Source organism: Pyrus communis, chromosome 10, assembly GCF_963583255.1.
Source record: "Pyrus communis chromosome 10, drPyrComm1.1, whole genome shotgun sequence".
In the NCBI taxonomy this organism is placed as follows: domain Eukaryota; kingdom Viridiplantae; phylum Streptophyta; class Magnoliopsida; order Rosales; family Rosaceae; genus Pyrus; species Pyrus communis.
This window is the reverse complement of record NC_084812.1, coordinates 24,432,870-24,447,762: the sequence shown is the minus strand read 5'-3', so window position 1 is coordinate 24,447,762 and position 14,893 is coordinate 24,432,870. Positions and strand designations below refer to the sequence as shown.

The following is a 14,893-nucleotide window of genomic DNA, read 5'->3' as shown; positions in this document are numbered from 1 at the left end:
ACAAATACAAGGCGCGACTCGTTGCAAAAGGGTACAGCCAAAAGTATGGGATAGATTATGATGAGGTATTTGCACCTGTAGCGAGACTAGACACGATTCGAGTTGTGATTTCGATGGCTGCTCAAAAGGGATGGGAGATCTATCAACTAGACGTCAAGTCTGCATTTTTGCATGGAGAGATAAATGAGGAAGTCTTTGTTGCTCAGCCTCCTGGCTATGAAAAAACGGGACAAGAACACAAAGTGTACAAGCTTAAGAAAGCCTTGTACGGTCTTAAACAAGCTCCACGAGCTTGGTACAGCCGTATAGAGACTTACTTTATTAATGAAGGTTTCAAGAAGTGTCCATATGAACATACTTTGTTCATCAAAACAGCAGAGGGAGGTAAAGTTTTGATTATTTGTCTATATGTTGATGATCTCATATTTACTGGAAATGATGAAGTTATGTTCAAAGATTTCAAACAGTCTATGATGATAGAATTTGATATGATGGATCTTGGAAAGATGAAGTACTTTCTTGGCATTGAGGTATCGCAGAGATCTGATGGTATCTTCATTGGGCAACGAAAATATGCGCAGGAGGTGCTCGACAGGTTCAGAATGGATCAATGCAATCCAGTGAATAATCCAGTAGTTCCTGGATTCAAGCTGGTGAAGGACGAAGGTGGAGTTAGGGTAGACAGCACTTTTTACAAACAAATTGTTGGAAGTCTTATGTATCTGACTGCTACACGTCCGGATATGACATATGTAGTGAGTTTGATCAGTAGGTACATGGAGAGGCCTACTGAAATGCATTTACAGGCAGCAAAAAGAGTATTGAGATATGTGAAAGGGACTATTGGTTTCGGGGTGTTCTATAAGAAGGGAGGAAATGAAGAGCTTCTGGGATACATGGATAGTGATTATGCAGGTGATCAAGATGACAGGAAGAGCACTTCGGGGTATGTGTTTTTAATGAGCTCAGGTGCTGTATCTTGGTCCTCGAAGAAACAGCCAGTGGTCACTTTTTCCACCACTGAGGCTGAGTTCATTGCTGCAGCGTCCGGTGCTTGTCAAGCTATCTGGCTAAGAAGAGTTCTAAGGGAACTAGGTTATGATCAAAGCAAGGCTACGGTGTTATTCTGTGACAACGTATCAACCATCAAACTCTCAAGAAATCCAATCTTGCATGGTCGTAGCAAACACATTGATGTTCGCTTTCATTTTCTTCGTGATCTTACGAAGGAGGGAACTGTGGAATTGGTTCAGTGTTCAACCCAGGAGCAAGTTGCAGATATTTTTACAAAGCCCTTGAAGTTTGATGTGTTCGTGAAATTGCGAAGTTTGATGGGTGTTGGTTCTTATCCAACAGTAAACTGAATAACTTGGTATTCAGTTTAAGGGAGGATGTTAAAGTTGTTGGCTTAGGTTTCTTTGTTTCTAAGGCTACTCACGTAGTTGGTTTTGTAGCTGTTAATAAATGCCTGATTCTTAGGAACAGGTTTGTTGCACTTTCAGTTTCAAGCTTAGTCAAATACCACGATTCTAGGAGCTGTAAAATCGTGGGCTGTTGCATTTACATTCCTTTATCTTGTAAAGCCTTTTAAAAGGCCATTATCATCTTTGAATTAATAAGCAAATCCTTCCTGAAAATAGTGTGCATCAGTTTTTCTCCTTGCTCAGGTTTCTTGTGGTTCTTTGGGTTTTAACAATAGGCACGGCATTGAACCCATTTACCAGTAACTTTTACACTAAGCATGTAGGCATAGGCACGGCATGGTATAACTCCAGCAAGAGAAATTGAGTTTGAATCATATGCAAGACATGACCAACTTTTTTGTAAGTAGAATGATAGTGTTAGTAGGCTAAATATTTAATTGTTAGAAAAAAAACGAATCGGTGTGGATCGTCCCCGCATAAAGAGACATAAGCATAATTTTTTTCAATTATTGCGATAATGCGCCATCTACCAATGATAAAAAAAATATAGAATAACAAATAGTTAGAAATAATAATTAAATAAATTCCACAACTAAAACCTAACCTCTATTAAACTCCAAGGGAAAAGAAATGAAATTGAAATATGCTAAAACCAAAAGCCCAGTGAGCGGAAGACCTGGTAGGGGTTTTTGGGGCCGTTGCCAGTTCCAAATTTGAAATTGATCATCTATTATTAACTGAAACGATGGTATTGCTTTCCAAATTGAAAGTCGTTACTCTCAGATTTTGTTATTCTCCATCTTCCTGCATAGTTGCTTCCACATTTAAACGATTTGTCGTTGGAGATGTAAAACCCTTACATTTTCCTCTTCAAAATCTGCTACTCTGCAGTCACTTCACCTCAGAAATCTCAGAAACCCACCATGATTTCACAGTCAATTACCTCATAAACTCATGTGGGCTGTCCCCGGAAGGTGCGATTTCAGCGTCTAAGTGGGTCAAGTTGCGATCCCCCAAAAGAGCAGACTCCGTTTTGTCCTTTCTCAGAAACCATGGATTATCTGAGACCCAGATCTCCAGGATCGTCAGGAATCACTCTCCAGTTCTTAACTCCAATACGGAGAAAACCCTTTTGCCAAAGCTTGAGTTTTTCGCTTCTCTAGGAGTTTCAAGGGGGGACCTTGCAAAAACTCTGGCATATGGACCGAAGCTTTTGTCTACGAGCTTGGAGAAACGGATTGCACCCACTTATGATTTCCTTAGGAGTCTGCTTTCTCAGAAAAATGTCGTTTCCGTTTTAAAGCGCGGCTCCTGGATTTTCGTTGAGGGCCACTCCAAGAAGGTAGCGCCAAATATTGAGGTTTTGAAAAAATCAGGTATGCCCCAATCCTGTATTTCCCTGTTGCTTACTTATCATCCCAGCACTTTAAAGCTAAAGCCTAAAGATCTTGGTCAACTTGTGGATGAGCTTAGTGAAATGGGTTTTGATCTGCAAAAATCAACTTCGGTGTTAGCAATGAACGCATTGTGTGTTAGGAATAGGTCTGTATGGAATCGAAGTCGCAAAATTTATAAGAGGTGGGGGTGGTCTGAGGATGATGTTCTCGCTGCCTTCAGGAGTCAGCCTAATTGTATGATTGTCTCGGAGAAGAAATTAATACGAGCACTGGAATTTTTAGTGAACGAGATGGGGTGGTCTTCAAAAATGATTGCAAAAAGCCCGCTGGTCCTCTGTTTAAGTTTGGAGAAGAGATTGGTTCCAAGGTGTTCAGTTGTTAAAGTTTTATTGTTGAAAGGATTGATAAAGGGGATTGAAAATGTGAGTTTGTATTCTTTGTTGGTGCCTGCGGAGAAGTATTTCTTGGAGAGGTTTGTGGCCAGAAATATAAATGAAGTACCTCAGTTATTGAGTGTGTATCAAGGAAGAGTTGAAGTCCAGGATGTATGATGGTGGTAGGACAAAAGAGTTGAAGTCCAGGATATCTGATGGTGGTAGTATCGTAGATGCAGCGCTGTTCATTTCCATTGGTAGGAGCTAACTTTTGGCTCAGCATTGTATGTTTGTGAACTTAACTACTGTTTTATATTTTTCTCGAAATGAATTCATTTGTTAATTATTTGTTTGTCTTAGCGTTCCACTGTCTAGCTACTTTAGTTATATATTTACTTTCTTATTTGGAATTAACTTAGTGGGAAAAGGCTTTGTAGTTGTTGTTGTATTTGAAATTAACTTGAGATTTGACCTGATTGTGGTGCTTTCAACTTAAGATTGATGTTCTTGACTTTGTTCGTACAGGAACTGCATTTGATAGATTATACACACATGTTGCTTCATTGGGGTTCAATCTAATCTATTGTAGCAATGAAGGAATGAAAAAACCTGCAACTCCATGCAGTGTGTGTGTGTGTGTGTGGGCGCGTTCATTCTTTGTGCTTTGGAAGAAAATAAGTGGCGTGCGGAAGGGTTGTGTGTGCGGCGCGCGCATTCTTTGTGTTTTGGAGGAAAATAAGTGACATGTGGAAGGGTTGTGTGTGTGTGTGTGTGTGCAGCGCGCGCGCTCGAGTTCTTTGTGCTATGGAGGGAAATAAGTGGCATGTGCAAGGGTTAGATTTCATGGTAAGGAACTAGCTAGGAGATGTGCAGCTGAATTTGTCCAATTCCCTAGGCCTATTTGGATGGAAACTCCAAGTGTATAGACAAAGTACCTCAATTAGGGAGTGTCTGCAAGGAAAAGTAGAGGTCCAGGTGTAACAAATTAACAGTGCATTATCTTGTTAACTTATCTGAAAACAGCTTGATGATGACATGCGCTGCTCCGTGGTTGTGGTGCCTTCAACTGTAGATGGTTCTTGAGTTTGTTCGTCTGGGAACTGCCTTCAGTAGATTGTACACATTATAATCTATTCTGGAGATGAAAAATACAAAAGCAACTTGTCTGAATTTTCACATTATCAGTTGTGTCAGATATCATCGATTGTCTGCGAGTTGTCTGTGTTATGCTCTACTAATGTCTAATGATATTCCTCCACAAGCAGCATCCTAGTTTTCAGTGGCAATGGCTGGGTAAAGTATCACTGTCATTGTGGTTCCCTTGTGTTTGTAAGAATTTATGCATAGCTTGCGTTATTAAACATGAAAAGGCAGCTCTTGTCGCTGATTATTGCATTTTCCAAGGGACAAAAGATCAGGCTTTGATAAGATTTGTAATTGGAAATCGCTTTGTGTGTGGATAAACGACTCCAATTGCTGTCTGCATTAGTCTGATAGTAATGATGGGGAAGATTTTTGGTGGAATCTCTCCAATGAATCCAATCGCTATCTGCGGCTAGTAACTTGATGATATAAATACTTTCTTCTTTTTTAGTCTGTTAATAAGTGCCTGTGGAAGCTAGCCTTTTCTCAGTGGCCATGGCCTGGGTAAGCATCATTGTGCCATTGTGATTCCCTTGTGCTGTATTTTCACCACTTGCCTTATCAAATTATAGGTCTGTATGGAATCGAAGTCGCCAGGTTTCTAAGAGGTGGGGTTGGTCCGAGGATGTTCTCTCTGCTCTGAGGCGGCACCACGGTGTATGATTGTGTCCGAGAAGAAACTAATGCTAGCAATGGATCTTTTAGTGAACAAGATGGGATGACCTTCAGAAATGATCGCCAAAACCGCCCTCTGTTTCTGTTTCGTGAAGAGATTGATTCGGAAGGTGTTCTGTTGTTTAGGTTTCGATGTTGAAGGATTAATAAAGGAGATTGAAGATGTGGAGAACTACGTATTGGCGAGGTCTGTGTCGGGAAATGTAGGTGATGTACCTCGCTTTGTTTCGTCGGCATTGGCACCCGAGTGTCTATCCCCATCATTGAGCCACATTACTCGTCTATCCCCATCGTGTCGTTGATATATGATCCATATTTAGTCTCACATTCCGATATTAACTGCTCCGCATGAAGATAAATGAGCGTTTGAACTACAGTTGTAAAAAATGGAATTGGAATTTTTTAAACAGGCAGGATGAGGGTGAAAGGTGGTGTCAAAGATGAAATGTTCATGCACCTTTTTACTTTAACGTCTATTTGACAAAATGTTCAATGAATTGAGACCAAAATTTTAAAAGGCGAAAGCGTAGGCGAGGCGTCTCATGTATAGCTAGGCCTAGGCGAAAGCCTTGAAGCGTGAGGTGAAGCCTCACAGAATCTAAATTTTTTCATATATATTATGTATAATATTTTGGTGGTATAGGTAGAGTCTTAAAAGAGAAAAACAAGAACAATGTATAACGTTACAAAAGAATAATAAAAACAAAATGATGCTATTTTTTTGGGTTTTTATTTATTAACACTATACATGTTTTTGAATATATTCCACTTAAAAATGTTATGTTAAACAACTTGTAACTCAAATATGAAATGACTATTTGAGCCCTCATAGCTACTCGTACTCTCCATTATAGAACAAACCCCTAAAAACGCACATGTTGATGAAGAAAATATCTTTTGATGAACGGAACAAAAAAAATAAAGTTTTGCTCCTTGTTCATTAATTGATTTTCACATTCAAAATATTATTTGAATAATGAAATAAAAAAATTGACTTTTTGTAAAGCCCTGCTCAAATTGGAATCCAAGAAATATGAAGAAAATTGGAGAATGTTGTAAAATTTTAAGATGTAATTAAATGTAATATTCTTGTGGCTGTTTGATAATGAAGAAATTCAATGTTTTTTGGCTGGTTGGAATTGACATGACTTTATAAGAACAGTTCCTATCATTTGTCTATTGGGCTTCTTAGAATCCAACGTGATCATTCAAGAAAATTTGACAGGTTTATAAATCAAACGGCAAGATGGAGATTTTATACAACAATTAATTCATCTTTCTTGTCTTTTAAATGTGTATTATTCTTTTGTTTGAAAGAGATGAAGAGTTTGAATTGTGGTTAATTAGTTGATGATTGTGGGGTGTGTGAGATGTGAGGTGTGGGGTGTATGAGATGTGAGGTGTGAGGTTAGTATTGGAAAATATGTGGGATGTGTTAAGAAAATTTTAATTTAAAAAGTAAATATGGGTGTATTAAGTATGTGGGGTATAACCAACAAAATGTGGAGTGTTAATAAAACAAGCCTTATTTTTTCAACTGGCCACACAATTTTTGGATCTATAAAATAATATTAAAAAGTATAAAAGTTTTTTGAGTTTATTGGTATTTATAAAATAATATTAAAAAGTATAAAAGTCTTTTTTTTTTCTTTCTGCACAACTTTTAGTCATTTGAGATTTATAAAATAATCTAAATTACATATTAATGAAATTTTTCGTTACCTAAAAAAGGATGAAAATGCATTTTTTTCTTCTATACAAATTAAAATTATAGATAAAATAATTTTGCACAAACTAAATTTTACAATTTTTTTGAAAAACATAATGTACATGTGATCCTAACAAATCTTTAATTTAAAAAAAAAAAAAACAAAAACTCATCCCCCCCATTTTCACATTCTCTCTTTCTCCCCTTTTCTTATCTTAAAGACAAAAATAAAATAAAAAAAACATTCACACACATAAAGTGTGTGAGCATATGCTAGTATTAAAAATAAAAACCAAACAGAAAGAAATATGCTAGATAATAGCTATTGGTCAGAAGTGACAGTTTAGAGAAACAAAAAATTAAAATAAAGAAATATCAGCCAACAATTTTGTCTTCTTCTTCATCTTCTCCGAATGCAACTAAAACCCCAGATTTCAATTTCTTTTTTTTTTTCTTTCCAGATTTCGACAACTTTTAGACAAAAAGGATGACCGATCAAATGCCTTGAGGCACACCTCTGTCACGCCCCGATCCCGACATACGTCCAGGATCGACACGTGACATCACCAAATACTCGTATCTTAACATACCTCGCCTCTGGGATATGGCAAATCACAACTCGAGAATCGAATCACATAGTAATTTTTTGTATACTTTATGACTGCATCTAAACTCCTCGTTAGACTGCTTACGTACCCTCATTAGGGATCAAGCCATTTGTAGTTCGTCGTGCACTAATTTAGACATTTATTCTAGTGCGTTCTAACTGGAATACATAGCATTCTGTAATCAATTATTAGAACTTGACATGCATGACATTACCAAGTTCAGGGCTACAAAACTAACCAACATGCCGTTCAAGATTCTCATTCCATCCATCATATAAATTCCATGTTTTCAGCACGATACTTCCATCCACAGTATGTAACATATCAAATAACCAATGAAGCACATATTATTCTCAGGCCACATTGATCAACTAAAATAATCAGAATAATAACAACCATAACCAAGGTCATTCCACAATCCCATCAATCAATTCATGAATCAAAGATACATGATCTTAGCATTTAATTATGTTAATCAATGAATGCAGTAACATATCATTTCACAAATTTAACCAAGGAACTCTATATAATTTCCTACTTGGATTATGATCAATAACATGGTAAATCTATTTTATATTAACAAGGTCTATTGTGGGTAATTCTCATTCACTCGAATCTAGGGTTTTAGACTAACCTTATAGGAATGAGCGAGAGCCTAGATTCCGGACCACTCAATGGAACCAAAATATCAAGCAGTTTCTCATAATCTATCCAGACCTGTCATATGTAAAATCAGTGCCTACATCATGGAAATGGTGCATCAGCCAAACGGAACTTGGGTAAGCTGTGGAGCTCGAGTGAGTGACAATAATACAAATATGTGATAATCAATAAAAAGAAAGACCATCGATCACAGTTTATAAACCTCAAATATAAGTTTGTAAATATGAAAACATAGTCAAGTCTCTATCAACTTCGAATGAGTCACCCAGACATCCAACAACTTTTCCCATTCAAACCGTCAAGATTCTCAAAAAACCATCGTTCATATGTACATTAAAAACTAGGGTTAGAGGGACATAGTTTGGCCGAAGCCTACATAAGTAACCAAACAGGAAGTGGCCCCCCAAAGTGGATTAACCAAGCAAAGCTACCCCTAAGAAAGTAACCAAGTAGGCAGTGACCCCCCAATGCAGATTAACCAAGCAGAGTCACTCATACAACTGTTAGGAAGTGATCACCCAATGCGGATTAACCAAGCATGATTACTCCTAAGCATACATGGCCACAAGGATTGCCCAACGCGGATTAACCAAACACGATCCATATATAGTATAGTCTCCCAATGCGGATTAACCAAGCAGGACCACTAGTGACCCCCCAATGCAGATTAACCAAGCAAGGTCAAGATAATCAGGTAGGTAGTGACCCCTCAACACGGATTAACCAAGTAGAGTCACACCTACAGAACTGTTAGGCAGTGATCACCCAACGCGGATTAACCAATCATGATCACCCTTAAGTATAAATGGCCATAAGGATCACCTAACGCGGATTAACCAAGCGTGATCCATATGTAGTATGGTCCCCCAATGCGGATTAACCAAGCAGGACCATTAGTGACTCCCTAACGTGGATTAACCAAGCAGGGTCATAGTCCCCTACTAGCCCTCAATTTACAAAACAATTCAATATGCAATTCAAATCACTTTTTCACAAATATTACCAATCCATGAATCAAATCACATTTAATAAAAATAGATCGATGGCCAATTATAAAAGAATCACATTTTAACAGAAAACACATTTATAAAGCCATGTCATATCCACAAAGGATATTAATATAATGAATCGGGTAATCACCATATCACATATATTAAAGTCACTCACCGAGACAAATCCACAAAGCTTTACTGAGTCTCTAGTTATACTAATTTTAGTAATTCAAATGGTTCAAAACCTGTTGACCAACCATCAACGGTGTGGTCCACACCCTAGCAATTTAATCCGTAAGATTCACACATCATAATCTAGATCTGTAACTTCCTAAGGTCCAAATTATGCTCTAAGAACAACATGCTAAAATCTCATCGCAATCCGATGGTCGGATCTCAGCCAATTGCTAGAATTAGGCGGCGGTTAACACTTACTTTTACTAACTTAGAAATCTAATTCGGGAAGATCCGTACGTCGGATTCCGAATCCGTCAGTTCCATCTATCCTCAAATATTACGTTCTATAACACATTAAAGTTTGGTGACGATCCAACGGTCGGATCGTCAATTCAAATTTTGATCAAGTGATTATCATAATGATTCTATAACGCATTAAAGTTTGGTGACGATCCAACGGTCGGATCGTCAATTCAAATTTTGATCAAGTGATTATCATAATGAAACTAAGTTCAAACAATCAAACCAATTCAAACAGATACCAATTATGAATTCAGGGCATCTAATTGGACTTGGAAAGACATCGTCGCCCCACTGGTCACGCGCCGCCGCGGGATGCGGTCGGCCACCCCGACTTGTCGGAAAGTTCAACAATTTCCAAAAATTACCAAATTTTACAGGCAAGTATATCTCAGTTAGGGGAGCAATTTTCATACCTGTGGCCAAGTCTAATTTAGCCAGGAAGTGTCTCAATTTCATCCAAACCCACAAGAGACCCTAGAAATAGGTGTTCCTCGATTCATCGCCAGAACGAACTCCGACGCCTCATCCAATGCTTGAGCCTTGCTCCAGGGGTTGAGGGGAGTCTATTAGTAGTGATGATCGATGGTAATCATTGTCGAAATCACCATAAAATGAGAAAACTCGCCGGAAAACCCTCGGCACTTTGTGGCTTCGACCTAGAAAAATGGAAAGGAAAAATGGAAATCTAACAATGCAGGGATGTAAGACTCATTAAGAGCTTTCCATGGACACCAAGATTACCCAAAACGGAATTGGATGAAGAAGATATGGCCAAGTCAAAAATGGTGGTTTGAGGGTGAAAGATGAACCATTTTTGGGTCTCTCCTTTCCCTTCCTTCCTCTCCCTTCCCACTGGTCACTCTTCCCTTCCTTTTCTCTCCCGTTGCCACCTGGCAGCAACCATTCCCTTTTTTTTTTTTTTTTCCTTTTCTCTCCCATTTCTAGTTGGTCCTTCACTCTCTTATCTCATTGGTCCCTTTCCCACAAGGTGGGAGTTTCAAAATAAACTTAAAATCTATAATTTAGTAACAACTTCAAATGTCCATAACTACACCGTTAAAACCTGGACTCCCAAAAGGTTTCTGCCTATGTGCTCGTGGTTTCGAGATCTATTCGAAAACGTTACTTGTGACCTCGAAAGGTCAATGAATCTTAAAGATTAATTACGAAAATTCAAACCCGATAACTATTCGATTTAAATCCCAAAATTTACGGAATTAAAATTAAGTAATAAAATTAACATAAATGTGAAATACGAATTTAAATTACGAGATACATAATGAATACTAAAATTCCGGGGACGGGATTTCACAACCTCAGCCACCCAGGTGCGCCTTAATGGAGCCTAATTACTCCCACAAAATAGAGGCAATTTTACTGACGTCTCCAAAACCACCTAGGGACGCTTTGGGGCAAGTTTTTTTTTTTAAAACTAATTAAAACTAAATGGAATGGAAAATGACCATTTGAGTGGACAAAGTTGGGGCGAAACTGATTTTAAAGAATATTATAGAATTTCACTTGTATAATGGCATGTGATTTATCATCCGGTGTTTCAGATACACGGATAAATCTCTGCAATACTAAGTAGAATTAAATAGGGGTGGATTTTTTTGCCGAATTGCCAACCATGCCATACCGATTTTGTGCCAATCGGTAATGGTACAGTATTGTACCGTACAGAAATTTCATGGTACGGTATTGGTAATGGATACCATTACCATGGTATTACCATACCGTACCAAAAATATAATATAATATATCATTTATAAAATTATATAATATATAATTTTATAATGCATATTTATAATATATTTTATATATATTTATAAAATTCCAATAATTTGAAAATAAAACCCTACTTATATTGTTGTTGGTGACTTTGATCTCTTGATGTGGTGGAATTCAAACACAAAAGGGTTCTCAATTCTTTCACAAGTAGTTAAGGATATCTTTGCAAACCCCACTTTTACCGTTGCTAGTGAAAATGCTTTTAGCCTAGAGATTAAGGTTGTGGACCCTTTTAAGGCATTCTTGACTCCTAAAATGGTAGAGGCACCAGTGTGTATTAGTGATTGGTTTAGGATGGATGAAGTAAACTTTTGTACGGAACCACAGGAAGATATGCTTCAATTTTACAAGAAAATGAAAGAAGTAGAAACAAGTAAGATATGCTTTAATTTTTATATGGTTTTCAACTTAAATTCTTCTTGCTACTAATATGTTTTCTTTATTTGTAATGTAGACTTGACACAAGCTCAATCTTCTACAAATTCAATGCCTCCTCCAAAAGCTTTGACATCTTAAGCTTGAAGAATTGATCAATGAATTTTACTTTTTGAAGTTTAGTTCCAATTTTCATTTGGTTTGAAACTTTAACTTCTATTTGGATTGTTAACTTCTATTTGTTTTGGTACGTAACTTCTATTTGGATTGTAAGCTTAATTTTCATCATGAATCTTGATGCATCATTTGAATTATTGTATGTGTGAATTGTGAATGATGAATAATAGATGAATTTAAACTACAATGTATGAGATAAAGGTACAAAAAAAAAAAAAAAAAAAAAAAGAAAAAAAATTTGCCCTTGAATTGGGTTAAAAAAATAGAAATAGATTTTGTCCCAAAATAAATTGGTAATTACCATTGCCATACATGCCAACCGAACTATTTGGCAATACCGAACTTTGGTATACTAAAAATTTGGTATAGTAATGGTAATAGATTTTGTCAAACCAAAAGTCTGGTACGGTAATTAGTACGAGGGTTTTGGTTCGATAACCATATGGAACCTACCCCTAGTATTAAAGCAAAATAGAAAAATAAGGAATAAAAAACCCAGGCACGGATCTGCTGTCCCAAGTGGCCGTCTCCTTCCTTCCATGTCTCCAACCTAATTTTATAACATGTGTCTTTACACCCACAAGAGCATTAATTTTTGATCAAATCCAAGCATTTGTCAAGAAATCTCTTCGTTTTGGCCTTTCAGACAAATGGTGACCAAAGATAAAGAGAATTTGGGCCATAGCTAGCTTTATGACGTCACTAAATCAATCTTGATTAGCTTTCTAGGCTATGTAGTGGGACATGAAAATGAGGTTTTTTTTGTGATACGGTAGTGGAGGTGGTGGCAAACTGGAAAGACATGACGAAGGAGATTGCTCGTTGAGATGGGCTTAAAAGGTGAGATGACTTTTGACACACCCGACCCTGATATTCTCCAAACACCATGTTAGGCATGTGTTGGCCGACACTCGAATGTGACAAAGCCATATTAGGATGCATGAGAACTAAAAACAGTTAACCGACATAAATAAAACTTGTAAATTTAATTATAATGAATATGCAATTGTGGAATGTGTTTAGAGCATACAACTAATCCGAGACATTAAAATGAATAATATAAAACTGAATGAACAAAAGGATGGGTCCTACACCCGAGAGGATTCGAAGATGCCAATGTGGGAGTGCCTTGACGCCGGGATTGTACTCCTCGATTCTAAGTCCCGAAGGGGCACAAAACAAAACATGAGTGAACCAAGTTGATATATAAGTAATACTAAAATAGTTAATCAACAACGTACTAACCCCCAAAGTTTATGAAAACTCAATAACATAATATGTAATAGGTTTTCCAAAAACCCTAGCATGTCATAAAACCTTCGCAAAAACATATATTATATATAGTGGGCTAAGTAGTGGTATTATCTCCCGCCCGAAGGCATATAGAACACTTCATTCGCCTATAGGTAGTATCATTCGCTCGTAGGCTCCTACATCACCCAACCGAAGCCAATATATAAGTATCATTTGCCCGTAGGTAGTATCATTCACCAGTAAGCTCTTACATCACCCGACTGAAGCCAATATATAAGTATCATTCGCCCGTAGGCAGATCGTATGAATAACTACTAAATAAACACATAAAAACATTAACATTATATTTCTAATGTGTGTGTGTATATATATGTGTGTATATATATATATGATGACTATATACCTACTTATGAACGTGGTTTTACGATATGACGTTTTAGTTACTGAGCTCCATTTTGAAATACACACACACACACATGTTCATAAGTAGGTATATAGTCATCAATCATATATACCACAAAGAACATAAAGTCAATAAAGCATGATAATTCATAAAGCGTGAAAACAATTTACTCATAAACGTTTCAAAAAATGTAGCCATAAAATCATGCTTTTTATGTATGCATTTCTAATAGTAAAATATGCATTTTAGAAGGGGTCCACTCACAGACACTTTGCTGTCGAAGAATCGTGCAAACTAGAGAAGATGGAAACGCCATAAACAATTGCACCTAAGCACATGAAGGTACAAATTAATAAAACTCTATAATAACGATTGAATTTCAGAAAACGGACGTCATAAAGAGATTCAGGACGTCGAAAAACATAGCGGGGGACCTCGGGTACCCCCACGCACCCTCACGCACTGCCATAGGGCAGCGGCCCGGACTGCCACGCGCTGATTTAGGTCTCCGGAAAGTTGGCCAGATAAGTCCCCGACTCCGCCATCCACAGTACCTCCGGTGGAGGGGCGTGTGTTCCGCGCGCCGGCCAAGACAGGCGCCCATGTGCGGACCCATGCATTGGCCAGGGTTCTAGGTTGGGCTGGGGGGTTTTGGGCAATAAGGTTAGGCCTCGGTAACAGAGTTTAGGCTAAGAGTTTGGGTCGGATTCCATGGCCCAAAGGTTTGGGCTGGCCTAGGGTTGTGGATTAGGTTTGACCCATTTCAGGCTGGGTTGGCCGATTTTCGAGGAAGAAGAAAGCCGAAGCTTCCCGAGCTCTGTTCAACCCCAAAACTCAACTAAAACGAGTCCTACAATATACCAACATAAAGCCCAAGGGACAAGGAAGAATAACGTATCTATCTCGTGGCTAGTCATGGCCGGAGTCGGCCGTAAAATGGCTTGCAAGGTTCGGTTTTTTGCTGGAATCTGGTGAAGTATCCCCAAGCTGGTTTTTTCTATGTCAAACGTCCCCAAAAAATACTTATATTCCTTAAAATAACCCAGAACGTTGAAAAGGAAGAATGAGCGATGGCATTTTGAGCCTTACCTAGTCGGGAACAGTGAAACTTGCTGGCGTGTGGGTGTGCTAAGCAACTTTGGGTGGTCTCTATGCTTCACAGAGAAGGAGAGAGAGAGAGAGGGAGAGAGAAAGGTCGAACGATGGTGGTGGGTGATGGTTCGTCGGAGGGAATGTGTGTATGCATGTGTGTGGGGTGTTCGGGTGAAGAAAGATGCAACAAGGGAGAGAGAGATTGAAGAGAGAGGGTTGTGTGGTTTGTCACAGGAGAGGAAAAGAAGAGAGGGAGATGGAATAGTGGGCTGGGGGACAAATTTGTAAGGATTGGCCCCACGTGGCTCACAAATTAAGACCCAAAAGTAACAATTTA

At 38.1% G+C, this 14,893-nt stretch overlaps 1 protein-coding gene across 1 annotated transcript; it reads left to right on the top strand.

Annotated features, from left to right (window-relative positions):
* Window positions 1–2,093: 2,093 nt before the first annotated feature.
* On the top strand, window positions 2,094–5,674 carry LOC137748705 (transcription termination factor MTERF6, chloroplastic/mitochondrial-like). The gene is made up of 2 exons (XM_068488883.1): window positions 2,094–3,479; window positions 3,721–5,674. The coding sequence occupies exon 1, from the start codon at window positions 2,170–2,172 to the stop codon at window positions 3,370–3,372; it is 1,203 nt and encodes a 400-aa protein (XP_068344984.1). The 5' UTR covers window positions 2,094–2,169; the 3' UTR covers window positions 3,373–3,479; window positions 3,721–5,674.
* Window positions 5,675–14,893: the final 9,219 nt, after the last annotated feature.